General features: G+C 45.5%; 1 protein-coding gene and 1 long non-coding RNA gene across 4 annotated transcripts in view; one reads left to right on the forward strand and one right to left on the reverse strand.

Annotated features, from left to right (window-relative positions):
* LOC132707404 (low-density lipoprotein receptor-related protein 2) overlaps window positions 1-25,477 on the reverse strand; it is a 38,275-nt gene that overhangs the window by 9,555 nt on the left and 3,243 nt on the right. The window contains exons 2-13 of the mRNA XM_060679251.1: window positions 13,868-13,996; window positions 13,680-13,811; window positions 13,347-13,623; window positions 11,586-11,866; window positions 11,189-11,535; window positions 9,239-11,123; window positions 8,710-9,183; window positions 8,019-8,654; window positions 6,860-7,965; window positions 5,066-6,800; window positions 3,410-4,480; window positions 625-1,254 (exon numbers count right to left, since the gene is read on the reverse strand). Of these exons, the coding sequence (XP_060535234.1) occupies window positions 625-1,254; window positions 3,410-4,480; window positions 5,066-6,800; window positions 6,860-7,965; window positions 8,019-8,654; window positions 8,710-9,183; window positions 9,239-11,123; window positions 11,189-11,535; window positions 11,586-11,866; window positions 13,347-13,623; window positions 13,680-13,811; window positions 13,868-13,996 (8,703 nt within the window). The remainder of the gene's footprint in view (window positions 1-624; window positions 1,255-3,409; window positions 4,481-5,065; window positions 6,801-6,859; window positions 7,966-8,018; window positions 8,655-8,709; window positions 9,184-9,238; window positions 11,124-11,188; window positions 11,536-11,585; window positions 11,867-13,346; window positions 13,624-13,679; window positions 13,812-13,867; window positions 13,997-25,477) is intronic.
* On the forward strand, window positions 16,084-25,347 carry LOC132707636 (uncharacterized). 3 transcript variants are annotated; one of them, XR_009619762.1, is made up of 3 exons: window positions 16,084-18,653; window positions 19,157-23,433; window positions 23,487-25,347. It is a non-coding gene; the product is annotated as an uncharacterized LOC132707636 (long non-coding RNA). The 3 variants fall into 3 exon arrangements; XR_009619763.1 differs by having other exon boundaries at window positions 19,157-22,272; window positions 22,334-25,347; XR_009619764.1 differs by having other exon boundaries at window positions 16,097-18,383; window positions 18,451-18,653; window positions 19,157-25,347.

Here is a 25,477-nt window from a genome sequence, read left to right on the forward strand (position 1 = left end):
GATTCATATAACATTCGTATAATATTTTCTGTAATATTTACTGCAATTCTTCCGTATTTCCTAATTGGCGTAATTGCAATAGTTTAGGGTTTTCGTAAAATTTAGTGCAACATGCGATGCCTATTTTAGCACCGCTTACTATTACACTTATTACAACCGTTCAACGCCTCACCAGCGTTTACTGTAACAATTATTGCAATCGTTGCATCAGTAACATCCATTGCAATTGCAAAGTTCACTGTAATATTGTAACTATGACTATTACATTTATTGCACTCGTTCCTCATTTCGTAACCGTTGCCATGCCATTAATTGCAATAGCTTCGTGTTTTCGTAACACTTAGTGTAACATTTGACCCGTATTTTAGCAACGTTTTTATTTCGACCGTTCAGCGCTTCATTAACATCTACTGTAACAATTATTGCACATGGAACGATTCAGTAACATTCATTCCAATAAAGTTTACTGTAATATTTATCCCAATTCTTGGGTATTTTTGAAACTTTTACTGTTATATTTATTACAGTTACTACGTATTTTCGTAAGTATTGGTGTATGGTTGATTGTAATCGTTCCATGTTTATCGTAACATTTTATTGTAACGTTTACCGCCAAAAACTTACTGCATTCGTGACGGGCGTCCTCGTCGCTGTTGTCCAGACAGTCGTTGTCGCCGTCGCAGATGTAGATGCGAGGCACGCAGTTGCCGTTGTCGCAGGTGAAGAGGTCGCCGAAGCAGGTGCGGCCGTCGCTTTTGCAGTATTCCGGCGGCTCGTCGGCGCCGTCGCCGCAGTCGTCGTCGCCGTCGCAGTACCAGGTCGCCGGTATGCATCGATGGTTCGAGCATCGGAAACTGTTCTGCGGGCAGGTCCTCTGCGCGCAATGAAGCGGGTTCTCGTCGCTGTTGTCGCCGCAATCGTTGTCCCCGTCACACAGCCAATAAGGTTCGACGCAGATGTTCGTGTTCTCGCACTTGAGGTGTTTGGGGGGACACGTGGTGTTGTGGGGGCAACGCTCGTGAGTCTCGTCGGAGGTGACGTTGTCCTTACAGTCGTTGACGCCGTTACAGACCTGGACCATCGGGATGCAGCGTCGGTTCGCGCACGTAAACTCGCCCGTCGCGCACGGCGGGTACGAACAACCCTCCTCGTCGCTGCCGTCCTTGCAGTCGTTCTCGTGGTCGCACTTCCATGACTTGAAGATGCAACGGCCGTTGTTGCACCGGAACTCGTTCGGCGAGCACGAATGGTACGCTGCGAGTGCAATAAACGTTACGTAACACTTACCCAATGCTTTCGCAATGTCGTCGCTGCGCGAGGCGACTACTCCGCGCTACGCAGTCCATAAAGCATTACGTCGATTTTTTCAAATATCTCGAGCAGCGTATGTCATAGACGAAAATCGAAAATAGAGAAATTTTACAAAAATTTAAATTTTATAGAGCCTGCGTCTTCTCGTTTAAGAATTTTTTAGGTCGCGTAAACCGTTTTTCAAAAATCATTTTTTTTAGACCCTTGCAAACGCGATTTTTAATTTTTTTTTAAATACTTGCCGACCCCACACCAATTTCGATAGGTTCCGTCGGGGAACTAATGTCTATATTTGTGCCAATTTTGAAATCGACAGCTACAAATTGCGGGCGCTGGTCTTATTTCGTACCGACGTACGAAAAACAATCGAAAATCGCAAAAAAGGTGAGTCATAACTTCCATTGTCTTTATTTTTAACTTTACACAACGTTTCGGACAGTGGTATCACTACCCGTTATCAAGTGTAAACTAAATACAGACGCTATATTCCGGATAACATTAGAACCACCAACCACCAACTCCACATCACACCAAACCACCACATCTTTATGGACTGCCAAAAATCCATAAAGATAATATACCACTCAGACCGATCACCAGTTCAAGAGATTCTGCAACCAGCAGCTTAAGTAGATTTCTCCTTCAAATCGTCCAGCCACTTGTAGGTAAAACTTCTTCATTTGTAAAAAACTCAGGGCACTTGGTAGAGATTCTAAAAAACGTGAAACTAGATCCTTCAGACAAGTTTATTAGCTTTGAAGTTGAGTATCTATATACCAACGTGCCCTTGAAGGAGTCGTTAAGTATTGTCGAGGCTAGACTAAGGAATGATATAACCCTATCAGAGAGAACTTCGCTGCCACTTGAGGGAGTGTTGGAGCTTCTGAGGTGCCGTCTGCATAATTCTTACTTTAAAGTCAAAGATAAGGTTTACACACAAAATGATGGCCTGTCGATGGGTTCTTCTCTCTCTCTCCAGTGATAGCGAACATATACATGGAGTGGTTCGAAACTCATGCCATAAACACTGCAATTATTAAACCTAAGATCTGGCTTCGATATGTTGACGATACCTTCATTATCAATTAAATTTACTATTGAGAAAGAAAAGAACGGCTGCCTACCGTCTCTAGACGTCCTAGTAAGTAGAAATAATGGTTCTATTAACACGTCTGTATATAGGGAACCTACCCACACACTACAGTATCTAACTTTTGAGTCTAACCATTCTGAAGCAACCAAACTAGGAATAATTAAAACACTGTGCAAAAGAGCAGTCACAATATGTAGCGACCAAGCATCTCTTGATGCAGAATTGAATAATATTAAAAAGGATTTGCTTCAGAACGGTTACTCCGAAAAATCTAAACAAAATAGATACTCTTTCTCTCTTGACGATCCCATGCGTGGAAGGAATATCAGAAAAAATTAGGCGAATAGCTAAACCATATCAAGTTAAAACTGTATTTAAATCTGGATCAACATTAAGAAGTGTACTCACAAAAACAAAGCCCGAAACGTCGACTCAAGAGTGTATCTACCAGATACCCTGCGAATGCGGAGAGTCATATATTGGCGAAACCAAACGACCTCTCAAAATAAGAGTTGAAGAAGATAAGAAACACACGATGAAGGGTGAAACGCAAAAATCAGTTATCGCAGAACATGTGTGGACCAAACACAACATCCAATGGTCCAGAGCGCGGGTTGTTCACAGGGAGCGGCATTGGAGAAACAATGAAAATATCTTCAGCAATCCAAGCGTGGATATACCAACAATTTAGCAACCCCTAATGAGGCGATTGGCGAAGAAGTTCGACATCCTTTTAGTATTTCTACTCGATCAGTGTCTACCACATTCAGGATAGGTGCCCCCCTCGCGGGCGATTGCAAGTTTTTGAGGTTATGTTGTTACAAAACCCCTTTTGTTTATCTACTTGGACGCCATTGTTCGGTCGCGGCGCACTGACTTAAGTAGTTCGGAAGTTATTCGCGTGAAGCGTCGACGGGGCACGGATAAAAAGACCAAAAAAAGGTACCAATTGCCGTACGCGTATACCTTCGAAAAATTCGATCACATCGATTGTCGCACACTCACCGCAGTAGTTGACGTCCTCGTCGCTGCCGTCGCCGCAGTCGTCCTCGCCGTCGCACGCCCACATCTTCGACACGCACTTGCCGTTCGCGCAGTAAAACTTGCTCGCGTCGCAGCTGAGCGTCTTCGCGACGCACATGCGTCCGTCGTTGACCAGCTTCGTCGCGTCGTCGCACCTGCACTCGACCGTGGCGTTCGGCGCCGGGTGGCAGCTCTGCGCGCAGCCTCCGTTATTTACCGCGCAGGGATTCGCGTCGCAACGTTGCCGAGTGGCCGCGTACACTTGGATATCTCTCGGACTGTCCTCGAGCCTCTTCACCATCTCGACCATGCCGGCGCCGGTGTGTTTCTCCGCGCGGTAGACGCCGCGCAGTTGCAGGTCCGTCCAGTACATGTAGTCGCCGTAAACGGTTATCGAGAAGGGGTAAATGGTGGCCGTTACGAGGACCTCGCGTTTCTGACCGTCGAGATCGGAGCGTTCGATCTTTTCGCGGACCGCGTCGGTCCAGTAGAGCATCTGCTCGTCGAAGTCGATCGCCAAACCGCTGGGCTGCGCGAGGTCCTTGTCGACGACGACGCGTTTCAACGAGCCGGCCATCGTGGTGCGCAGTATCTTGCCCGACGTGCCGAACTTGCCCCAGTCGGTGTAGAAGAGGGTGCCGTTGCAAGGGTCGACGACGATGGCGCGCGGACGTTCGACCCTGGTGATCATCACGAGCTCGGTGCCGTCGAGGTTCATCGCGTAGATGCTCCGGTTCGACGAGTCGGTCCAATAGATTTTGCGCTGGGTCCAGTCGTAAGCGACGCCTTCCGGGTTCACGCCCTTGTTTTTGATGTTAACGATCGATTTGGAGTCGGGCGCCGCGGCGGGCATGCTCGCTATACGGGCCCACGGTCTGATTTGGGTGAAGATGAGACGGCGGTTCTTGTAGTCGAAGTCGATGCCGACGACGTTGGTGAGGTTGCCGACGGGGGCGAACGGGACGTCGGTGGAACGGGGGTCGAGGCTCACGGCCCTCACCTCCGTGCGGGTCGAGAACACGAGGTACTCGTTCACGGACTCGCACTTGCGACCTGCGGTTATCGGAATCGGTATCGGAATCTTAACGTTTATACATTTCATTCCGCAAAGTTTATTTAACTTTTATAGAAACGATAATTATAACGTTTACCAAAATTTATTGTTGTTTTTTTCGCAACGTCCATTTAACTTTTATTGTAGAATTGTAGTAACGTTTATTTAACTTTCACAGACACAGTACGTGTAGCATTTACCGTAACGCTTATACAATATTTACTTATTGTAACATTGTCGCAAAGTTTAATTAACCTTTATAGAAACGTGTAAGGTGGCAATTTTCTTAAAGTTCATTTAGCGTTTATCCATTATATAATAGCGTATGTATAATATAGGCCTTAATTTTTATTTAAAATTTATTTTAGTATTTTTCGTAACTTCCATTTAACTTTTATTGTTTTTTTTTTGTATTTATGTAACTTTGAGTAAAAGGTTTATTGTAACTTGATCGTAACGCTTATTTAGTTTTTTTTGGTCGTAAAATTAATTTAACCTATATATCGAGACGTTTATTGTGGCGTTTAACGGAAGATTTATCGTAAAATTTACGAAAAATTCATACGTCAGTCGGAAATACTCACCGTCGCTGGAGACGTTGCCGGTGGCGCACCCGCACGCGTACGCGGGCTTCTTGTTCGAGGTCACGACCTCCGCGGGATAAGCGAAACACAATTGTTCGCAGCCGCCGTTGCCGAACCTGCCGCAGGGGTTCGACTCGTCGGCGGGCTGCGTCGTCACGTCGAAGATGGCGATGTCGCGCAATTTTTCCAGATTGGTGCGCACCCGCGTCGGCACCGACACGTTTCCGGGCACCTTGGACGCCTTAAACACCGCCCGCAGGTTCCTATCGACCCAGTAGACGTCGCCCTTGTAGACGGCGACGCCCATCGGGTTGGGCAGGTTGCGTCGCACCACCTGGCGGTTGCCGCCGTTGTAAGAGATCCTCTGGATCGTATCCAGCTTCGAGTCGACCCAGTACACGTCGTGGGTGATCGCGTCGACGGTCAGGTCTCGCGGGTTACTGATTCCCGACGTCACGAGCGGCGTCCAACCGGTACCGTCGAGGTAGGCGCGCCCGATTCTCGGGTACTGTCCGTAATCGATCCAGTAGAGGATCCTCTTGATGGGGTTGACGGCAAGCTCGCGCGGCGCGTCCGTCGTCGTCTTCACCAGCACCTTGCGGTGCGAGCCGTCGAGTCGCGCCACCTCCAGGTAGTTCTCGTGAGGGAACACGTTGGTAAAGTAGAGATTGCCCGCGATCCAGTCCACGGTCAACCCTCTCACTCCGTTGCTCCCGATACCCTCCTTGACCACTTGTTGGAGGTCGGTACCGTTGGGTCGCACCCTGAACACGCCGTTCCAGAATCCGCGGTTGAACTCGGCCCAGTAGATCCAGTTTTCCGCGTAGTGCACCTCCACGTGGAGGATGTGATGGCCGAGGCCGGATATCGGCACCATCGCCTCCGAGCTGTCCTTGAGGCTGTAGCCGCGCGCCACGTCCAGCTGCGTCACGACGGCGAAAGTGATATACGGCGAGCAGCCGTTGGCGTCGTTGCGCCTGTAGCCGACGCCGCAGGCGCACGACCGCGACCTGCCCTCCCCCGGGATGCAGATCTGGTCGCAGCCGCCGTTGCCGACGGCGCACGGGTGGTCGACGAACGGTCGTTTCCGGAATATGGTGAAGGTCTTCAAGTCGGGCTCGTTCTCGAGGAGGGTCTTCGGGTTACCACCCGACGGCAGCGCCACCTGGACGAGCTTCTCGTAGTGCGGGTCTAGGTAGTAGAGGCGCGAGCCCATCACCGCCAAGGCCTTGGGCAGCGAGATGTAGTTCGCCTCCGACAAGATGGTCGTCCGCTTGCCGCCGAAGGCGTCCATGCTCTGCACCAGCGGCGGGAATTGCGTGCTGAAGTAAACCGTCTTGGTTTCGACGTCGACGGCGATGGCTTCGGGACGGTCGACGTCGTCGACGAGCACCACCGCCCCCGACCCGTCCATGTTCACCTTGCCAACCTTCTGCGGCACCCCGTAGCCGCCCTCGTCGGTCCAGAAGAGTTTACCGTCGGCGGGGTCCAAAGCGATGGCCCGGGGCTTCGCCACCGACGTGTGGTTCCCATCGTTGGCGAGGATCACGGCGCGGTACCGGATCTTACCGTCCACCCGCACCACCTCGAAGTTGCCCGCAATGCGATTCGCCACGAAGAGGTTGCGACCGAGCCAGTCGAACGCGATGGAAGACGGGGCGCCGACCATGCCGGTGTCCGCGCCCAACACGCGGGTCTTGTTGCCTCCGCCGAGCGGCGTCGACCACAACGTGCACTGCAATGGAAAAATCGACCTAGAGGACCGACCTCGGCGGCGACGACGTCCACGCTTACGTTATCCTCGTCGTCGGTTTTCGCCTCCAACCAATACACGGTGTCCGTCTTTTTGTCGTACTCGATCTGCTTGCCGTTTTCGACGCCGACGACGGGCGTGACCGAGCCGACGGAGACGTCGCCCGGCGTCAAGGCGAGGTCCACGATCTGGGTGCCCTTCATCAGCATGATGAAAGGCGCGTCGTCCTCGGCGCACCGGCCTTCGGGCGTAAGCTTGAAGCCGGCCCGGCACCTGCACGCGTAACCGGCGGAGGCGCCGGGAGAGGCGAGGCAGATGTGCTCGCACGGCGCGCGCGCGCACGGGTTCTCCGTTACCGGCTGCAGCGACGGATGGTGCACGTGGATGCTGAGCGGCTGCGAGATCAGGTGCGACACCACCGTTTGATTGTTACCGCGGAACTTGTGCGCCGACAGCACCCGGTTCAGTTGGCGATCGGTCCAGTAGAGGGTGTCCTCGAAGACGGTCAGCGAGTGTGGATGGAGGAGGTAATGACTGCCGGCGAGCACATTCTGCCTGCCGGTACCGTCGTAGTTGCAAAAGTCGATAAAGTCGAGTTTCGAATCGGCGAAGTACACCCGGTCGGTGGTGGTGTCCAAGGTTAGGCCGTTCGGCCAGTAGATCTTCGTGTTGACGATGACGGAACGTTCGGTGCCGTCCATGCCGACCCTCTCGATGCGCGGGTTCTCGCCCCAGTCGGTCCAGAAGAGCCAGCGGGCGCCCGGTTTGGGATCGAGGCACATGCCTCTCGGCTGCGTGATGTTCTCTTTGACGAGGACGATGCGGTCGAGGCCGTTCTCTTTCGCCACCTCGATCGTGTTGAGCTTCGAGTCGAGCCAGTAGATGTTGCCGCCGATCCAGTCGTAGGCGAGGCCCTCGACGAGGTCGAGGCCGGTGGAGATGATGTCCACCGGCGCGCCGTTCCTGTCCAGCTTCGAGATCTTTTTCAGTTTCATGTCCGACCAGAAGATGGTGCCGGTGTGCATGTTGGACGCCGTCGCTACCACGTTCTCCACGATTATGGGCACCCTCTCGAGGCCCTGGTCGCGCAGGTCGGCCACCAAGATCGAGTGTCGGTTCGAGATGATCAAAAACGCCGACGAGTGATCTGCGAAAGGGTTCGGTGTAAAGAGGCGCGAGTGTCGACGTCGCGGCGCTTACTGAAAGCCTTGCAGGTGCGCTTGTCCGGCTCGAGGATGTAGCCCGGCACGCAGCCGCAGAAGTACGAGCCCTTGGTGTTGGTGCAGGTCTGGGAGCACGCTCCCGGCGGGTCGCACTCGTCGTAGTCCTCGCAGGCGAGGCCGTCCGAGGACAGCTGCTCGCCGACGGGACAGAAGCAGATCGTGGACTCGGGCGTCTGCTTGCAGTTGTGCGCGCACATCCCTTTCAGCTTCGCGCACTGGTCGAAATCGCAACCCGGACCTTCGTCGGAGCCGTTGGGACAGTCGGGTACTCCGTCGCACACTCGGGTGACGTTCACGCAGCGTTCGGACACCCCGGGACACTGCCACTGTCCCGACGGACACTTGAAGGGCTTCTTGCACGCGTGCGCGGCGCTCTCGTCGGAACCGTCCTCGCAGTCCACCTTGCCGTCGCAGATGTACGCCTTGAAGATGCACTCGGTGCTGTTGCACGCGTAGAAATTGGCCGGGCAGACGATGTTGCCGCAGGAAGCCTCGTCGGAGCGGTCGTCGCAGTCCGGGGTGCCGTCGCAGTGCCAAGACTTGGGGATGCAGATGCCGGACGCCTGGCACTGGAACTGCTTCTCCGCGTTGCACTGGTCGGGCGGGATCAGCGCTGAAAAACCACCTCGAGTATACCCGGGGGACTTCTCCGAGAGCGGCGCGCTTACGGCACCCGAGCTCGTCGCTGCCGTCGTTGCAGTCGGGGATGCCGTCGCACTTGTAACCCTCCTGCACGCACTGCCTGAGGTCGGCGCACTTAAACTGGTTCGCCTTGCAGGTGATGGGCGGACAGTCCTGCTCGTCCTGCTTGTCGAAGCAGTCGTCGTCGCCGTCGCACACCCAGTTCTGCGGGATGCAGTGGCCGGTGCGCGGGCACGTGAACTGGTAATACGCGCACGTCTTCTCCGCGCACGAGTCGCCCTCGTCGCTGCCGTCGCCGCAGTCGTTCTCCGAGTCGCACTTCCAGCTGTTGGGCACGCAGCGCCCGTTATCGCAGCGGAACTGCGTGCCGCTGCAGGTGACGTTCACGCAGCCGGTCTCGTCGCTGTAGTCGCCGCAGTCGTTCTCGGCGTCGCACTTGAACGTCGTCGGGATGCACCGGCCCGACTTGCACTGGAACTCGTTGCCGCCGCACGTCGGCTCTGCAGAAGACGCCCGCGTCGTCGTCACCGCATCCGAGCCACCCGCGATACTTACTGGTGCAGTTCTGCTCCTCGTCGCTGTTATCCAGGCAGTCGTCGTCGCCGTCGCACACCCAGGACTTGGGGATGCATCTCTGGTTGGCGCACGTAAAGTCCCAGCTATTCGGGCACGCTTGCACCGGCGGTTCTCGGTTGGGGTCGGCGCGGCACGACTTGCCGTCGTCGTCGAGGCGCTCGCCGTACGGGCAGCCGCATTTGGACGCGAGACCGGCGACGCCGTCGCCGCGGGGCACCGCGAAGCACAACTTCCGACACCCGCCGTTGTCGACGTAGCAGGGATGCGTAACGTCTTTGCGTTGCTCCGCGCGGCTGTAGATCTTGACGCCGTAGAGGCGGTTCGTTTGGGGTTCGCGCACCAGGATCTCTTCCCCGTCACCGGTCAGCTTGTGCAGCTTGACGATGGCGTCCAGGCGCCAATCGGTGATGTACATGTGATCGCGGTAGATGACGATGCTGAACGGGTGCCGGATCAGTCTCGAGTTGACGGTTTTCACGTCGCCGCCGTCCATGTTGGAGTGCTGCACGTGGTCGAGGAGCGCGTCGCACCAGTACAACCGGTCGGTGTCGAAGTCGATCGACAGCCCGTTCGGCCAGCCCAAGGTTAGGTTCTTGAACACCGTGAGGTTGGTGCCGTCGGTGAACGCCCTCGAGATGTTGGCCGGCCGGTCCCACTCCGAGAAGAAGACGAAACCTTTGTTGGGATGCACGACGATCGCCCTGGGCCGTTTCAGGTTCTTCAGCAGCGTCCTGCGGTAAGTCACATTCCTGGTGGACAACACGTTCAGGGTGCCCTTCCTGCTGTCGATGTAGTAGAGGTTCTTGGCGGCCCAATCGGCGGCCAAGCCTTCGACGCCCTCGTTCTGAGACGCGAGCACTATCTCCTTGGAGGAGCCGTCGCGGCGCACCCTGTAGATGACGTCCTGGAGCACGTCCGAGTAGTAGATGTGCTCGTCGTCGGCGTCGAAGTCCAAGCCGACAAAGCGGGCCCTGCGCGACACCACCGGCAAGATGGCGTCGTTGAAACCGTCGACTACGGGGTCCAGGACCTTGCCTTTGATGAACCTCTGCTGCGAGTACATGAGGAAGTCGTCGACGAGGTCGCAGTCGTTGGGGGCGGTCCGGCTCGGCCGGTAACCGATGCTGCACGCGCACCGGTACCCGAGACCGACGGTGGCGCGCGTCACGACGCACATGTGCTGGCAGCCGCCGTTGTTGGTGCCGCACGGGTTGGGGGCGGGGCGTTGGATCAACGGGTGGACCGCCTTGATCGCCTTCGGGTCCCTGATGTCCTTCATGCGGTAGACGGACTGGATGCTACCGGTTTCGAACTTATCGACGGAGAGGACGCCCTGCTTGGTGCCGTCGGTCCAGTACACGCGGTTCTCGAACACGGCGAGCCGCGACGGACTCGGCACCTGCTGCCCGCGTATCACCAGGAAACGTTTCCGGCCGTCGTAGTCGACGGTCTCGATATAGTCGAGGAGCGAGTCGCACCAGTAGACGCGTCGCGCCACCAGGTCCAAGGCGACGCCGGACGCTTTGTAAGCCGCCTCGGACACCACGGACACCGTGTTGGTGCCGTCCATGTCCGCTCGGAGCACCTGGGAACTGTCCGCCACGAACATGTAGCCAACGGTGGGGTCGAGCGCGATATCCGCCGGATTCGTCAGGTTCGAGCTCAACACTATGGCGTGGCGACGTTGCGGCTGCGCGGAGTATAAGTCGAAGATGTCGATTTTCTGGCCGATCGAGTCGGCCACGTAGAGCTTCTCGCCGACCCAGTCGACGGCGACGGCGACCGGCATCCACGTGCCGGGAAGCACGATGTCGTCGGAGAAACTGCCGAACGCGGAGTACCCTTTGAGTTGCTGCGCGTGGATCTGAAACGAGGCCCCGCCCGCACGTCACTCCGGAGACTATCCGCTAGGGGGGCGTTCCCACTCACCCTTTTAGTTTTCGTGTCCGACCAGAACAGGACGTTGCGGTTGTGGTGGAAGTCGAGGCCACTCGCGCCCGTCGTGTTCACCACCACCTTCACGTTGCTGCCGGACGGGTTCATCATGAATATCGACTTTTCGTGTGCGAAGTAGAGCGTGGCGGGGTCGTCGGCCGCGCATCTGCCCGCGGACTGCTTCGACGGCCGGTAACCGGGTGCGCACGAGCAGGTATAGCTGCCGTTCGTGTTGGCGCAGAGCTGGTCGCAGAAGCCCCACTCCTCGCACTCGTTGCGGTCCGAGCAGGTCCTGTTGTCGCCCGCCAACACTTTACCGTCCGGACACGCGCAGGAACCACCTAGAAGAGCGTTACTCAAGCCAAAAAAAACCTGGGGCGCTCGCCATTACCCGTCAACGAGGCTTGGCATTTGTACTCGCAGCCAAGCGACGGACACGACAGCTTCGAGCATGCGGCTTCCTCGTCGGCGTTGTCCGCGCAGTCCGACTTGCCGTCGCACAGTTTCGACTTGGGTATGCACTTGTAGCCGCCCTGGGCGGAGCCCTTCGGGCAGAGGAACTTGTTATCGGGACACGCGATCGCAGTGCAGTTCTCCTCGTCGGTACCGTCGGAACAGTCCCGGTAGCCGTCGCAGCGGAACGCCCCCGGTATGCACAACGCGTTGGAACACCTAGTTATTTATTTATTTGTGCAGATACACTGTTCAACAGGAACTACATTAATATGTTAGATGCGGTCAACTTTATTAGTAAAGGACAGGACAGGACTTGGAAGATGATCAGCCACACTCTTATCGTCATGTAGGATAAAGCAGTTTCAAATAACAATGAGGAGTTGTAAGATTTTGTGGTGATAGATCAGGATTTGCCTACAACAACAGACTTGACAGAGGAAGCCATATTACAACTAGCAAGAAAGGGTGAGGAAGAGCTCCAAGAGCAAGAAGAAGATGAAGAAGTCGATCTGGGACCACAAAAAAACATTCAACAAGCCTCGTATTCAGTTAAACTGCCAGAGAAATTTTTTGAAAAATAATACATTTGCGTATTCGAGTGCCTATAATGAAAACTCTTTTGTACGTGACGTTAAAACATTTTCTTTAAGGAACGAGCGTTTTGTTGTCCTTTTGAATTTGTCCCTTATGTCTCTGTTCTGTAGTTCCTGTTGAACAGTATTTAAAACATTAAATTCCTAAGTAGACGTTAAAATATGTATACAAAATAATTAAATATGCGTATTGTTATTTTTCAAGTGCCTCTTTATAATGAAAATAAAAAGCAAAAATGCAAAATGAAGAACTTCCATATTATCGCTATTACTAAACGTAAGACTTGAACAAGAGTTAGCAGCATTTAGCACTTAAAATGACAGTAAGACCATCTAATAATTTATCATTGTGGAACATCCTGTCTGAAATGTTAGTCGAGCCCTTTTTATTACTGATAAAACGCCAAAATTTATTTGGCTCATTTTTCTTCTCGACTCGACAGACAGTGCATACGATTTATAATAATTATTACGATCTTAATTAATTTTGTCCCTTAGTAGCTCAAATTCATTGACAGCATCGAGATTGTTCTTAACCTTAACCCATTTTGTCCCAGTATTACTACTAAAGGACATAAGACCGTAGAAATCGCTAATTTGTAATAAGGGCAATGTGAATTTTTCAAAGAAACTTCCACAGGGTACTGTAATGCTTTTTACAAAATGTCTGGATTCCTCCTGCGTCGGTTTTTGCTTAGTCGAAATTGCTGACGTTTCGCCAATCAACCTGTTGGCTTCTTCAGAGCTTGACTGAAACTGGACAGTGGTGCGCTCACGCACCATAAAATATTCTGTGTTTTTTGTATCAAATCATGTTCTATTTAGTTGTTTTCTGTCGAATTTGAACTTTCTTTTGTATACTTATGTATAAATTATATGTTACATCTTATGTGCCCCAAAACATTATTTAATGTTTTTTCCCAGTGGTTCGTTTGCGCACCAGTATTTTTTGTACGTTTCCAGTTTTTTTTTTTGACACATGTAATGTACGGTTAAGTGCAACCAAATAAACAATTTCAAAGCAAAAAAGTATTTTTTCTTTGCTTGGGATAATATGGGTTAAACAATTTTCAATATTTAGGTTTTAAGCCTGGGCGTATTACCTGAACTGGACGCCGTGGCAGACGGGGAAGTTGCAACCCAATTCGTCGGAATTGTCGCCGCAGTCGTTCTTGTGGTCGCACTTCAGGGCGGAGTCGAGGCACTTGAGGCCGTTGGCGCACCGGAACTGATCGAGACGGCACGACACCCCCGGACAGCTCTGCTCGTCCTTGCCGGAGCGACAGTCGAGATAGCCGTCGCACTTTTTCTCTTTGGGGATGCAGGGGTCGGAGGGCTTCGGGCCGCAGTGAAAATCGTCCGGTTGACATTTCCGATACGCTGCGCGAAAAACCCGACGTGAAAATCAAAGACGGCAATCGGCGGGGTGTACTCACTGCACTCGGACTCGTCGGAACCGTCGATGCAGTCGACGTTCATGTCGCATCGGTAGTGGGGCGGTATGCAGTAGGTCTTGTTGAATATGTACTGGCGGCACGTGAGCTGCCCCGGCTCGCAATCGGGGGGCGCTGAAATCAGACGTTATGGAACACAGTGGGGCGGGGGCGCCGCCTCCGACACTCACCGCACTGCTGGAACTCGTCCTCGCCCTTGTCGCAGTCTTTCTGGTAGTTGCACACCCACAGCGACGGTATGCACTTGCCCTCCGGGCACCGGAAGAAGCCCTGAGGGCAGACGGCCCCTCCCGGATCGCCTGAAAGTTTGCCATTTTCATCGGGATACGATAACGATTGGTAATTAGCGGCGCCTAATGATTTATAAGAGAAATATGTTCCAGACAACCGTTTTTCAATTAGGATGAGAAGGTTCGGTTCGAGATTCTCTGATTTTAATATATCTGAAACGACGTTGAGAGTTTCAGGAATAGGAGCTTTGGTAAAGAGAGATTCTACGTCGAAACTAACCAAAATATCTTGTGTATCTAATGTGTTTACGCCCCTCATTTAACTCCGCTCCCTCAAACAATATTTAAGCAGGTACACAGTAAAATGCGAACCAGTTTCAGTCAAGCTCTGAAGAAGCCAACAGGATAATTGGCGAAACCAGGATTTTTGTAAAAAGTAACCTGCAAGTTTTTATATATGCTTTTTATATTTGCCATAGCAGTTGAAATATCTAACTTCTGCATACCCAGTGCCCCGGGAGAGACTTCGAGAGAACGTCGTTACAGATTCCTGTAATTTTTTTTTGGTTAGTTGGTAATCTGCAATTTCGTCATCCCAGGAGACGGTGGATGCACAAGTAAGGTATACATACTACTTAATTGACTTTGAATATTGAAAAAGTGTTATAACTGTAGCGATCTATCTGTTGCAAGGTTGGCTCTTAGACTTGGAAATTAGAAATTATTTGCAAAGTAAAAATAAATAATAATAAATAAAATTGGTCTGCTGGGGTTCCCCAGAGTTCCTTGCTCATTGTTTTATTTTTCTGTGATACAGGAACTTGTTTTGTTTTGTCAACGTGTTAACTCTAGTGCGAGTAACATTTGGGAAAGGTAACGAAATTTGGGAAAACTACTGAGGGCTTTGAGCAGCCAGTTTCGTCCATTACGTTATATGGCGGTATGGTGAGAAGTGTTCTGTACGTTTCTAAAAATCGAACTTTGGCTTTTGGTGTTTCCGAATTCGCTAAATATTCAGCGAGCTTCATGCAAATGGCGACCGACTTCAAAGGGTTGGCCCGCTTCAAAGCGCCGAGTTTTGACGCGCCTATGCAAAGCAGCTCCGCCCCGCAAAGGCCTTTGCGACCGAAGAATCATCGGCCATTTTTAAATATATTTTTGAACATTTTAGAAAATTTATTTTAATCTTGTCCCGGTTAACGTACATTTGATTTAATTCAAAAAAATACGAATAGAATACAAAACCTAGAAAATTTCAAAAAAGAAAAACAACTTAAATCGTGGAATCCAAAACTCAATGGCGTACTAAGGTCAATAAGCTTTCTTCGATACGCTGTCTAAAGATAAACGTCGTTTTTGTTAACTTATCAACTTTCTGGGTAATGTGCTTCTTATTTTTGGATGGAATTTCAATTGAATTTCGAAGAACTCCAAAAAAATTCAAAAAATAAATTTCGAAGAATTCCCAGGATTTCTAAGGAATTCCGAAGAATTCCCAGGATTTCTAAGGAATTCCGAAGAATTTCCAGAAATTAATAGGAACTTCGAAGAATTCCACCACGATGATATCTGCCTAAAGCATAGAATCCAGAAATCACTGGCGTACTTGAATTTTTGTTATAAAGTTTTGCGATACAAGCCAAAACGTAATGGAAGATCATACGTATTTTTAAAAACTCGATTAGGCTTTTCTTCGATACGATTTTGAAGATACACTTCGCTTTTGTTAATTTCTTAACTTTCTGTTTAATGTGCTACATCTTAACTACACTTCATTTATTTTTGGATAAGCTAATAAACGATGGATTGATTGAAAGCCTAACATAGAATTTCATTGGAATTGCAAAGAATCTCGAAAAATTCCCAGGGCTTCTAACAAATTGCGAAGAATTCCCAGGTACTCCAACAAATTTTTATGAATTCCCAGGATTTATAGGGAATTCCGAATAATTCCCAGACAATCAACGGAATTTCGAAGAATTCCACCGTCTAAATCATAAAATGCAGAACTCAGTGGCGCACTTCATTTATTTTTGAATAAGGTAATATCAATTGTTTGATTGACTTAACCTCGGACAAGGAATTCACAGGAATTCCAAGGCATTTCAAAGATTTCCCAACGCACTCCGAAAAATTTCGATAGGTTCCCAGGATTTCTAGGGAATTCCGAATAATTCCCAGACACCCAACGTTATTTCAAAGAATTCCCAGAAATTAAAAGGAATTTCGTTTTTTTTCCATTTGTCAACTTTCTGTTTAACGTGCTACATCTTATATTACCCAAATTTATTTTTGAATATTGAATTTTAATGGAATTCCGAAGAATTCCAAAGAATTTCGGAGGAATTGCGAAGAATTTCCAAGCACTCCAAGGAATTTCGAAGAGTTCCCAGGAAACAAAATAGAATTTTCGAAGAATTCCCAGGATTTCTAAGGAATTTCGTAAATTATAAGGATTTATAAGCAATTCCGAAGAAGGAATTAGTGCGCCCGCTGTCAGCGGGAGAAAAACGCAGGAAAACTTCTTCGGCATAGAAAGTGGCAGTAATTTTGAGCGTATCTGTTATAAGGTTGTCTATTGCGAATATTTTTCGTGGAAACGTCGCTAATTAAACACCTTGCCAATTATAATGGGCTCCGCCTTCCGCTTTTACGTTGAATAATTAATCGTCGACAATTACGTCCGAATATGGGTCGCGGCAGCATTTCTTCGGCACTACTTTGTTTTTCTTACGCGAGTTAATTGGACGCCAGATTGTGGCGCGTAATTAAATCGCAAGGGTACACACAGAAACCGTTCGGTTTGCGAAATTTCGAACATTTAATGTTAAACTAATTAATGGAAAACTCAAAGTTCTTTGATTTACTTAATCAATTGAGGAAAAAAATCATTACTTTTGTTTCCAGCGCACATTTTTAACGCCCCCGTGTGGTACAGAACGAACATTTCAGCCCTCGACGAATTCAAATATGGAAACAATGGAAAATTAATCTCTGAAAAACCTAACCTCATCTTTAGCGGTTTTCGAGAAATTAATTTTCCCCCTTTTTCCTGTTAAAAACATAGCTCCCCTATTTGAGAGTCATACCATAAGCGAATATACAGGGTTCAAAATAAGTAACAACACTAAAAAAAACTAATTGTCAGTGTTAATGTATAAAATATTCTTTTTATTAATAGTTTCTCGTTTTCAAACATATTTTTCAGTAACACGTCATTATTTAAAAAAATATATTTTCGTCCTGTTTTTTCGAAATTAAATAAAGAGTTGATGAGTTGATTTAGTTGATTTACAATCACCTAATGCTACAAATAAAGTAAAAAAATGAACAAAATTGAATTTTGAGCTTAATTTTCAAAACAACTTTATACTAATATGTATTTCTGAAAAGCTTAAATGATTTCCAATTAATATAAAAAATAATCTACAGAATGTTTCCACTTATAAAATATATAGGTTAAAACAATCAAAAAAGCAAACTACGCCACTGGATTCCACGGGAATAACCCTTAAGAACGTTGTTTTAAACTTTTCGATAACTTAAAAGACAACGCAGATACGAGGGTGGTTTTCAAATATATTTTTCTGTATTTTCATACATTGCCATTATTATAGAAAATTGATTAAAATGAAATAAACACAGAAAGAACAACTGGATAGGTAATTAAAAAAAAACTGGCAACCTCGTAAGTATTTGACATATTCGCTTTTTTGTTTTTAATGGATGGGTCATAGCAACCTATCTAGTTGACAGTACAATAAAATAATATTTATGATATTAATAAAATATGGTTATTCAAAAAATATGTTTAGATGTATCTTATTTTTAGTTGATTTAAGTCTACTGCTACAAATAAAGTTAAAAAATGAACAAAATTGAATTTTCAGCTTAATTTTCAAAATAACTTTATACTAATACGCATTTCCGGAAAGCTTAAATGATTTCCAGTTAATGTAAAAAATTGTATGAAAAATAATGTACGGTGTGTTTTCTTCATAACTAAGAAACGGAAAGTAAAAAACAAACAAACTACGCCAACTGGATTCCACGGGAATAATCCTTAAGCACTCAAAAGAGAACGTAGATACGAGGGTGGTCAAGATGCGACAGTTTGGTTGGGACTTTCTTTCCCGAAATACTACATATAGGCGGGCGACGTCCGCCACTGGCGCTGTAACTGTCCGCGTCGCAAACCGATTCGAAAAAGTCGAACGGGGGCAGCGCGGAGCGGCGAGTACCTGCCGGTACCATTTCCCGCGACGCCTCCGGCGCTGCGACGTTGCCGGCTTGTCGAGGTTCCCCTCGACGGAAAAAATGCGTGGCGTCGGAGGTCCGCGCGCCCCCGGGCGATCGTGATAGATCGATAAACATTATTATTTAACAATTTAACAAAGTTGGCGGCCTTGGGCGGCGAAAACAATCGATGCCGTTGCCGGAACGACGAACGTCCCAAGTAAATAACTAACTGAGGGCGACGCGATGACGTTTTAACACTTTTAACGGTTTTTTGTTCGTAACAGAAGAAGAATTAGGTTATGTGACGGGGCGACGAGGAAACGCGTAATGGCGAATAATGGCGGTTTCCTCGGATGCGGGCATCGACACAAAAAAAAGAAGAAGAACTCGGTTACGAAGCAATCTGCGATCTCTTGAGGAAACGAAAGGAAAAAGTATGAAATGTCCTCAAGTTAACGTAGAATGTTCCATCATACCACTCTAACGAGTAAGTGAATCGTTTTATTGTATTTTTTATATCGCTTGCCTCTTTAAAATGTAATAAAATCAACTAAATGTTATTTTCTTGATATTTTTTTGATACGAGCCAAAGTTGTATTTTTCACGTTGTATATATTGCCTGAATTTATTATTTTAAATAAACTTATTTGGACATTTTAGAACATAGATTATAAAAAAAATACGAACCACAGAATACAATGTTACTGCGTGATGTAGTCGGCTACGAAAAAATTGATGATTACAAGAAAGTATTTCTTAGTAACTACATGTCAAAGTAGTAATGATATATCATAAACATAACATACTTGAAGAACAAAAATTCTTATGTAATTACGCAGCGTTTTTTAAGTCGACTTTGATACAATGGCAGAGTTCATCCTAACCTAAAATATATTTGCATTGTCGCTCTTCATATTTCTCTCGCTATTCTTTGCTTTGGCGAGTTAAATATTTCTTCCGCTTATTAAAGGTTTTTTTCTATTCCCCCAGGAGGGTGATGGTCCCTTCGAGTCCCTTTTAATTAAGGCATCCTCGCAAGGAAGTCAGTCACCATTCAAAGAGGAAATGGCCGAATGATCCTGGCATACGTGGCCAATAGCAGTCAAAGAAAAGTGATCAACTATTGAACCAGGTGACGATTTTTTAAGTGACTGATACTTTGTTATTAATATTGTATATATTAATAATGATACTATGTATTTTGTACTAATTTAATTAAGTACATGTTTCAAGAATTGGTCGGCGAAAAAGATTGAAAACATACTTATTTCCCGCTTGTTAGTGTAGGTAGATAAAATCCTAGGATAAGGGTCTGTTCGGGAGTGTGTTCTATAAGGGCCCGCGGTTTTGGCGTAATAAACAGTAGGCAAAGTTGTATCGGAGCTCCTCTTCTTTAAATATTTTTAGGTTTTGTGGTGAATACGGTGATGGGTACTTCGAATGACTTTTAATATAATCATTTTAATCGAGAAATTAAAGTGACGTTTCTACAGACCGCAGAAAGAAAATATTCACGTTGCGCCTCATGCGACACCGGTTTAGGAAATCAAAAAAATATACAGGGTCTATTTTAAAAAGAAAACTTCATACGAAAACATGTCCTAAACGTCTTAATTTTTGAGATAGAGAATACCACCTTAGATTCAATTCAATGATGCGTTTCACAGATAGCTGTTGGGCACGACTACCAGGATCATTCGCCCATTGACCACCTTAGATATTTTAATGAAATTTGGCCCACACGTCAAGAGGCATTTTGGTTATTCTATTTGGCAGGCATTGATGCTACGCCACTGATTTTTTTAAAATAAAAATTATTTTTACAATCCAAAATCGTTTCTAAAGGAAGGGAGTTTTTAAAGCTTTTTTTTTTGAACTGAGGTCGCTTTTAACTTGATGAAAATCCAATTAACAAAATAAATAAGAACAAAAAGTTCAGATTTTCACGAAATTACACATTTTCCCATGACAATTTTTTCCACGACAGCGTGTCTTTATCAAATGTAATATTTACAATAAAATGACCATAAAACCTTAATTAATGTTGTTGTGAGAATTTAAGTTCAAATCTAATTGAACGTTAAGCAATACATTTGAATATCTCATTTTGTTAATCTCCATGGCTTCCAATAAATTTCATTTTCTACTTTTTGTGGCTGAATGTAAAATATCGTTAATGCGTTTCTTGAAGGATCTACCCGTTTGTCCAATATAAGTTTTAGGACAAGATCCGCAATTCAACCTGTAGACACCGGATCTTTGGGATTTTGGACTTTTCGATTTATTATTTTTTAAGATTTTAAACGAAAATTTGCAATAAAAAGTTCTTTTGAATTAATCAACAAAATTAAAGATATCAAAATCCCTTCAAACGCAGCACTATTTTCTTTTGATGTACAAAACTTATTTCCCAGCATTCCACCTATGGATGTGATAGATTAGATTTCACCCTCACTCGGAAACAGGTGAACCCATTGGTGAAACAAGATTTATTAGATTGCATAATAGCATCTTTAGACCAAAATGAATGAATTTGAATTTAATAGGCAGATTTACATCTCTAATGAAGGTTTGATTATGGGAAACCCACTTAGTCCTTTGTTAGCCGAGATTTTTATGGATAATTTGGAACATCTCTTAAGTAAAAGTTTTCTATGGTGGTATAGGTACGTGGATTATGTCTTAGCTTGCTTTGTTGGAACGGACAAACAATTGAATTCTTTTTTAAATTACATTAACGTATTACATAATCATATAAAATTTACTATCGAGATTGAACAGGATAACTATTAATTTTTTAGACTGAACTATCACGAAAACGCAAAACAAATTAGAGTTTTCCATTTACCATAAACCTTCACACAAGGACACAATCATAGATAACAGCTCAACTCACCCTTATACACACATTTGCATTGCATTTCACTCTTTTATACACCGACTTCTTAATACGTCACTCCCAACACAAAATTACATAAAAAAACTTAAAATCACTAAGCAAATTGCACTGAAAAACGGCTACAATCCGTCCAGCGATGAAATTATAAATAAAAAACAAATCCAGACAACAGTAAACTATTTATCCGAAACCTAATACAGAACACGAACAATTTAAAGCAATTACATACATAGGAGAACCCAGTGAAAAAGTTTCAAAACATTTGTCAAAATGTGGTTTAAAAATAGCTTTCCGAACTGACAACACAGTAGGAAAATTTTTAAAAAACAATAAAACGAAGTGTCCAAAAAATTTATATTTGACAAACAGGTAGATCCTTCAAGAAACACATTAACGAACATAAAAGAGCGTCTAGATTCTAATTATGCTACGAAACAACTTGCTGCTACAAACCAAAATAGACCATCCAAAATATATGTAGAGAGTTTTGCGCAAAAGCTTTTTATATAAAAATATATGGTTTTTAATAATAAACTCAAATTAGTTTCAAAAACTGCAAAATGCATCTGCATATATTGGAAATAGTACTAAATGTTAACAAAAATTGAAGTTGTTGAATTTTTTTAAATTTGCGATGCTCATATGTTTTTATTGATACACCTCAGAAGAAAGTAGCCAAAGAAAACACGCAACTTTCGTGCAAACATTTTTTGCCATTGCCCTGTTACTAACCTCTGTCGATATGTATCAAAATATAAATGAAATCCTTGTTCACAAGACATTTTTTAATTCACAACCGTTTTACTACTTTATAATTTTCTGATTTTCTGATTAATAAAAATTTCGTGAAAATCTGAACTTTTAGTTCATATTTATTAAGTTTTTAAAGCCTTTTTAAAACAGAAAAGAAAAAAAATCAAATTCTACTCCCTGTCGCTAACGAACGAACTATAGGCGTCGCGGCGCCAAATTCGAGCGTCACGACTTTACCGGCGGACTCGTCATTTACGACCGGACCGCGGGGACCTAGTTTTCTCTAAACGTACCGTCGACACCGCGATGGTGGTAGGCGCTGTTGGTACGTTGACCTTTCCTTCAGGTAGATACAGTTATTTACATGTCCGGAGCGGCGACACGCGCTATACAGGGCGTCCCCGAAAATTAAAATGGCGAAAGACTCTGCGGCGACACATAGCAGTAGTATATGGTACCGCGCGTTCGATTTATCTTGACAACATTTTAATTGGCTGAAACTTTTTTGTTTTTAGAGATATCAAGGTGAACAAAAAAACAAAATGTAGGGTTAGTAGCCAAGTGACGTATAAGACGAAACACCATCAATTTTCTGACATATAAGCCTGCATCGTATTTTTTTAAACGGAACACCCTGTATATTATATATGTGTCTAATAAAATATCCTATTCCGATTACAACGATGTAACACACTTCGTATTTTAGTCCACTCCTTTCGTCGTCCACTTCTTTTGTCGTGACACAACAAGAATAATTATTTACAAACTAAAATAGAACAAAAACTATATAAATTATGTACCGATAAGGGTTATACATGGAACGTATCATGAATTTTCTTGGAGGTGCTTCACCCTTACGGCGCCACTCCATTGATTCTTTTTTCGATAGAGGATCATAATAGAGAACCATAGTTTCATCTCCCGTCACAATAGTTTCTATCACAGGCTTCGGTTCCGACCCAAAGAATTCCAAAAAAGACCGCGCACACTCGACACGGCGTTGTTTTTGAATAGCCAAATGGTTTTTAGGAACCCATCTTGCACTAACCATACCTAAATAATCATGCAGGATTCGACGAACACTTGTATCAGAAAGCTTAGTAATTTCTGAGATTTCCTTGACCTTTAAACGTCGATCACTCAATACCACCGCTTCCACAATCGCAACAATATCTTCAGTTGCCCATTCCATCACTACAGAATACTAAGGAGAACTTTGGCCGTACACATCATCCAGCTTTTCTTTAATAATTTTTTTGGCGCTAACCTCGTAACTGATGATAGGACGCATCTGAAAATGTAACCTTAAAACTGGCCGAGGACCTCGTGGGTACGTTACGCCCCAATCGAAATTTTATTCCTCAAGAGATAAAGAATGCCAAATTAGCAAGAGGCGAAATCATTGCCAAGGAATCTCCAGAGGGTGTAACGAACATGCCATTTGGGAACGGGAACTGTGGTTACCAAAAATAGGCAAAAAATTGAAAAAATAAAACCCAAATGTATCGTCGATTATGACGGGGTCAAGTCTTCAGTCGATGTTAGTGACCAGTTGGCGTCCTATTATAAGCTCTTAGAAGATGTAATAAATGAAATAATTTGGAGTACTGGACTGGTAAACGCACACTTTTTATACAATCTCAATTCAGTAAACATAACAACCTTTAGACAAAGTGTGGTTTCGTCGCTACTAGAAGTACCAACTTTCCCTGATGACCAAACTGCCCAAACTACAAGTAGGAGAATTAAGGCAAATGTAACGCACCCATGAACAGGAAAAAAGAGCTAGATGTTCTATCTGCTACCAGTTGCATGGCAAAAAAGGAAAAATAGTCGATGGGGTAAAAAAAACGGCTTCTCGGGTTATCACTGCTTGTGATCAATGCGAAGAGTGTCCTCATTTTTGTAAGATTTGTTTTAACAAAAATCAGTAAGAATGTTGATCAGTTGTTTTATTTTGATATTCTTTAAGAATTTTTAGATTTTTGAATAATAATAATAATGTTTTTTTTTTAATTATAAGTGTTTTTATGTAATAAATTACATAAAACTACTTCGCATATTAGTTTTTTTTTCATTTTCGCTATTAACCCATGGTACTGACCAAAAATGTTAATAAGTAGAGTTGGTGCGCCCTAGAGATACACCACGAATACATGTGGCCTGTCGTGACAGTGCTAGGTGTATCGCTAGCGATATTTCAGAACAGGTTCGAAGGGAACTTAGGAAATAAAGGCAAAACATGGCGGAATAAACATTTAAAAAGCGCCAAGGGGAGACGGTTCCCCGGAATGCCAGGGTCCTCGTAACAAATTACTAACCGTGGCGGCTGAAATGGATTTCTCTGCAGATATCGTCGCAATTTAGGCGAATTTTGCGACATAAACGGAGTTGTTAAACCTGTGTCTATCTTCGCCATCGAGTAGTTACTAGCGCTACAGTGTGAGCCAACGTTCTATAAGCAATGATACTTACTGGTTGTGGATTATCTTAAACGTCCAGGAAAATCTATAAAACAGGAATAAATAAACATGTACAGCACTTCCTTATATTAACATTTATTAGAAAAATATTGATCAAGAAAATAAAATAAAAAACAATTTTTATTTCAACTTACCGTTACTGTTGGTTGTTAAGAATTCCCCGTACTCCTCTGTGTTCTCACTGCAGAAAAAACATTCAAAACAATAACAACAGGCAAACAACCGCTTGCGTCAAAGTCACAAATTCCAACCAGATCAGCTCAGCCGAGCAAATAACTTTGTTTTTACTTACCTTCGATAGACTATGCGAAATATCCACAAAATTATATACGAAGCGGTTGAAAATACAGTCCTTTTACACAAATATTCTATTGCAAAAACAAACAAATTAAAATGACTCTCTATGCTTTCTCCTCACGAGAAGCGAAATCGGAAGAAGAATTCCCTTAAACTTCTTCAAATACATTGAGGTTATGTGGCGAGTATACAAGTGGGTACGGCCGTATCGTGCTGCGTCCGTCTTACGTCTTACGTACATCACGTAAATAGCGTGCTGGCGGTTTGCGAGAGAACGAAAAACTCTGCGGATTGAATTTTAGAATTTTGCGGATTCGATCGTGATCTAGCAATATGCTAGAGGAAGAGAAAGTTCAGCGTATGGAACGCGAGCTATCGAGCGTACGGTACAGTTTAGGCATACATTAGACGGGGAACTTTTAACGTTCCTTCGATTTAATAGTAAATTATATTAAAATCGAAGTCTTTCTTCGTGGTTTGGGTGGAATAAGCTTCTCACTTGGGCTTCGCGTTCCAAATTTGACCTGCCAGAGAAGGTTATTTACTTGGTATTAATCTTGGTAAAACAGGTCATTATATGTTAAGATTTTTCTTAAAATTCATTGTTGTTGCTCTTTGTCGATTGTTGTATTGGTCTTCCACGTCCATTTATCGCTGTCTGCATTATCTACCGACTTTTAGTATACTCCGACTCGCGAACTATCGCATTGGTAAAAGAGATTAGTAAAAGGGCCATTTTAAAAGTGACAATTTTGAAGCAAGCAAGTGAGGTTATGATGACCTTCGGCGACGTATAACGCTTAATTTGCACAAACGAAGGGATAATTAACGCTAAAAGGATTGGAAAAAGACCAAACGAGGCACTAGATAACGGTTAAG

This window comes from Cylas formicarius, unplaced genomic scaffold (assembly GCF_029955315.1).
Source record: "Cylas formicarius isolate icCylForm1 unplaced genomic scaffold, icCylForm1.1 PGA_scaffold_9__14_contigs__length_23061073, whole genome shotgun sequence".
Lineage (NCBI taxonomy): Eukaryota > Metazoa > Arthropoda > Insecta > Coleoptera > Brentidae > Cylas > Cylas formicarius.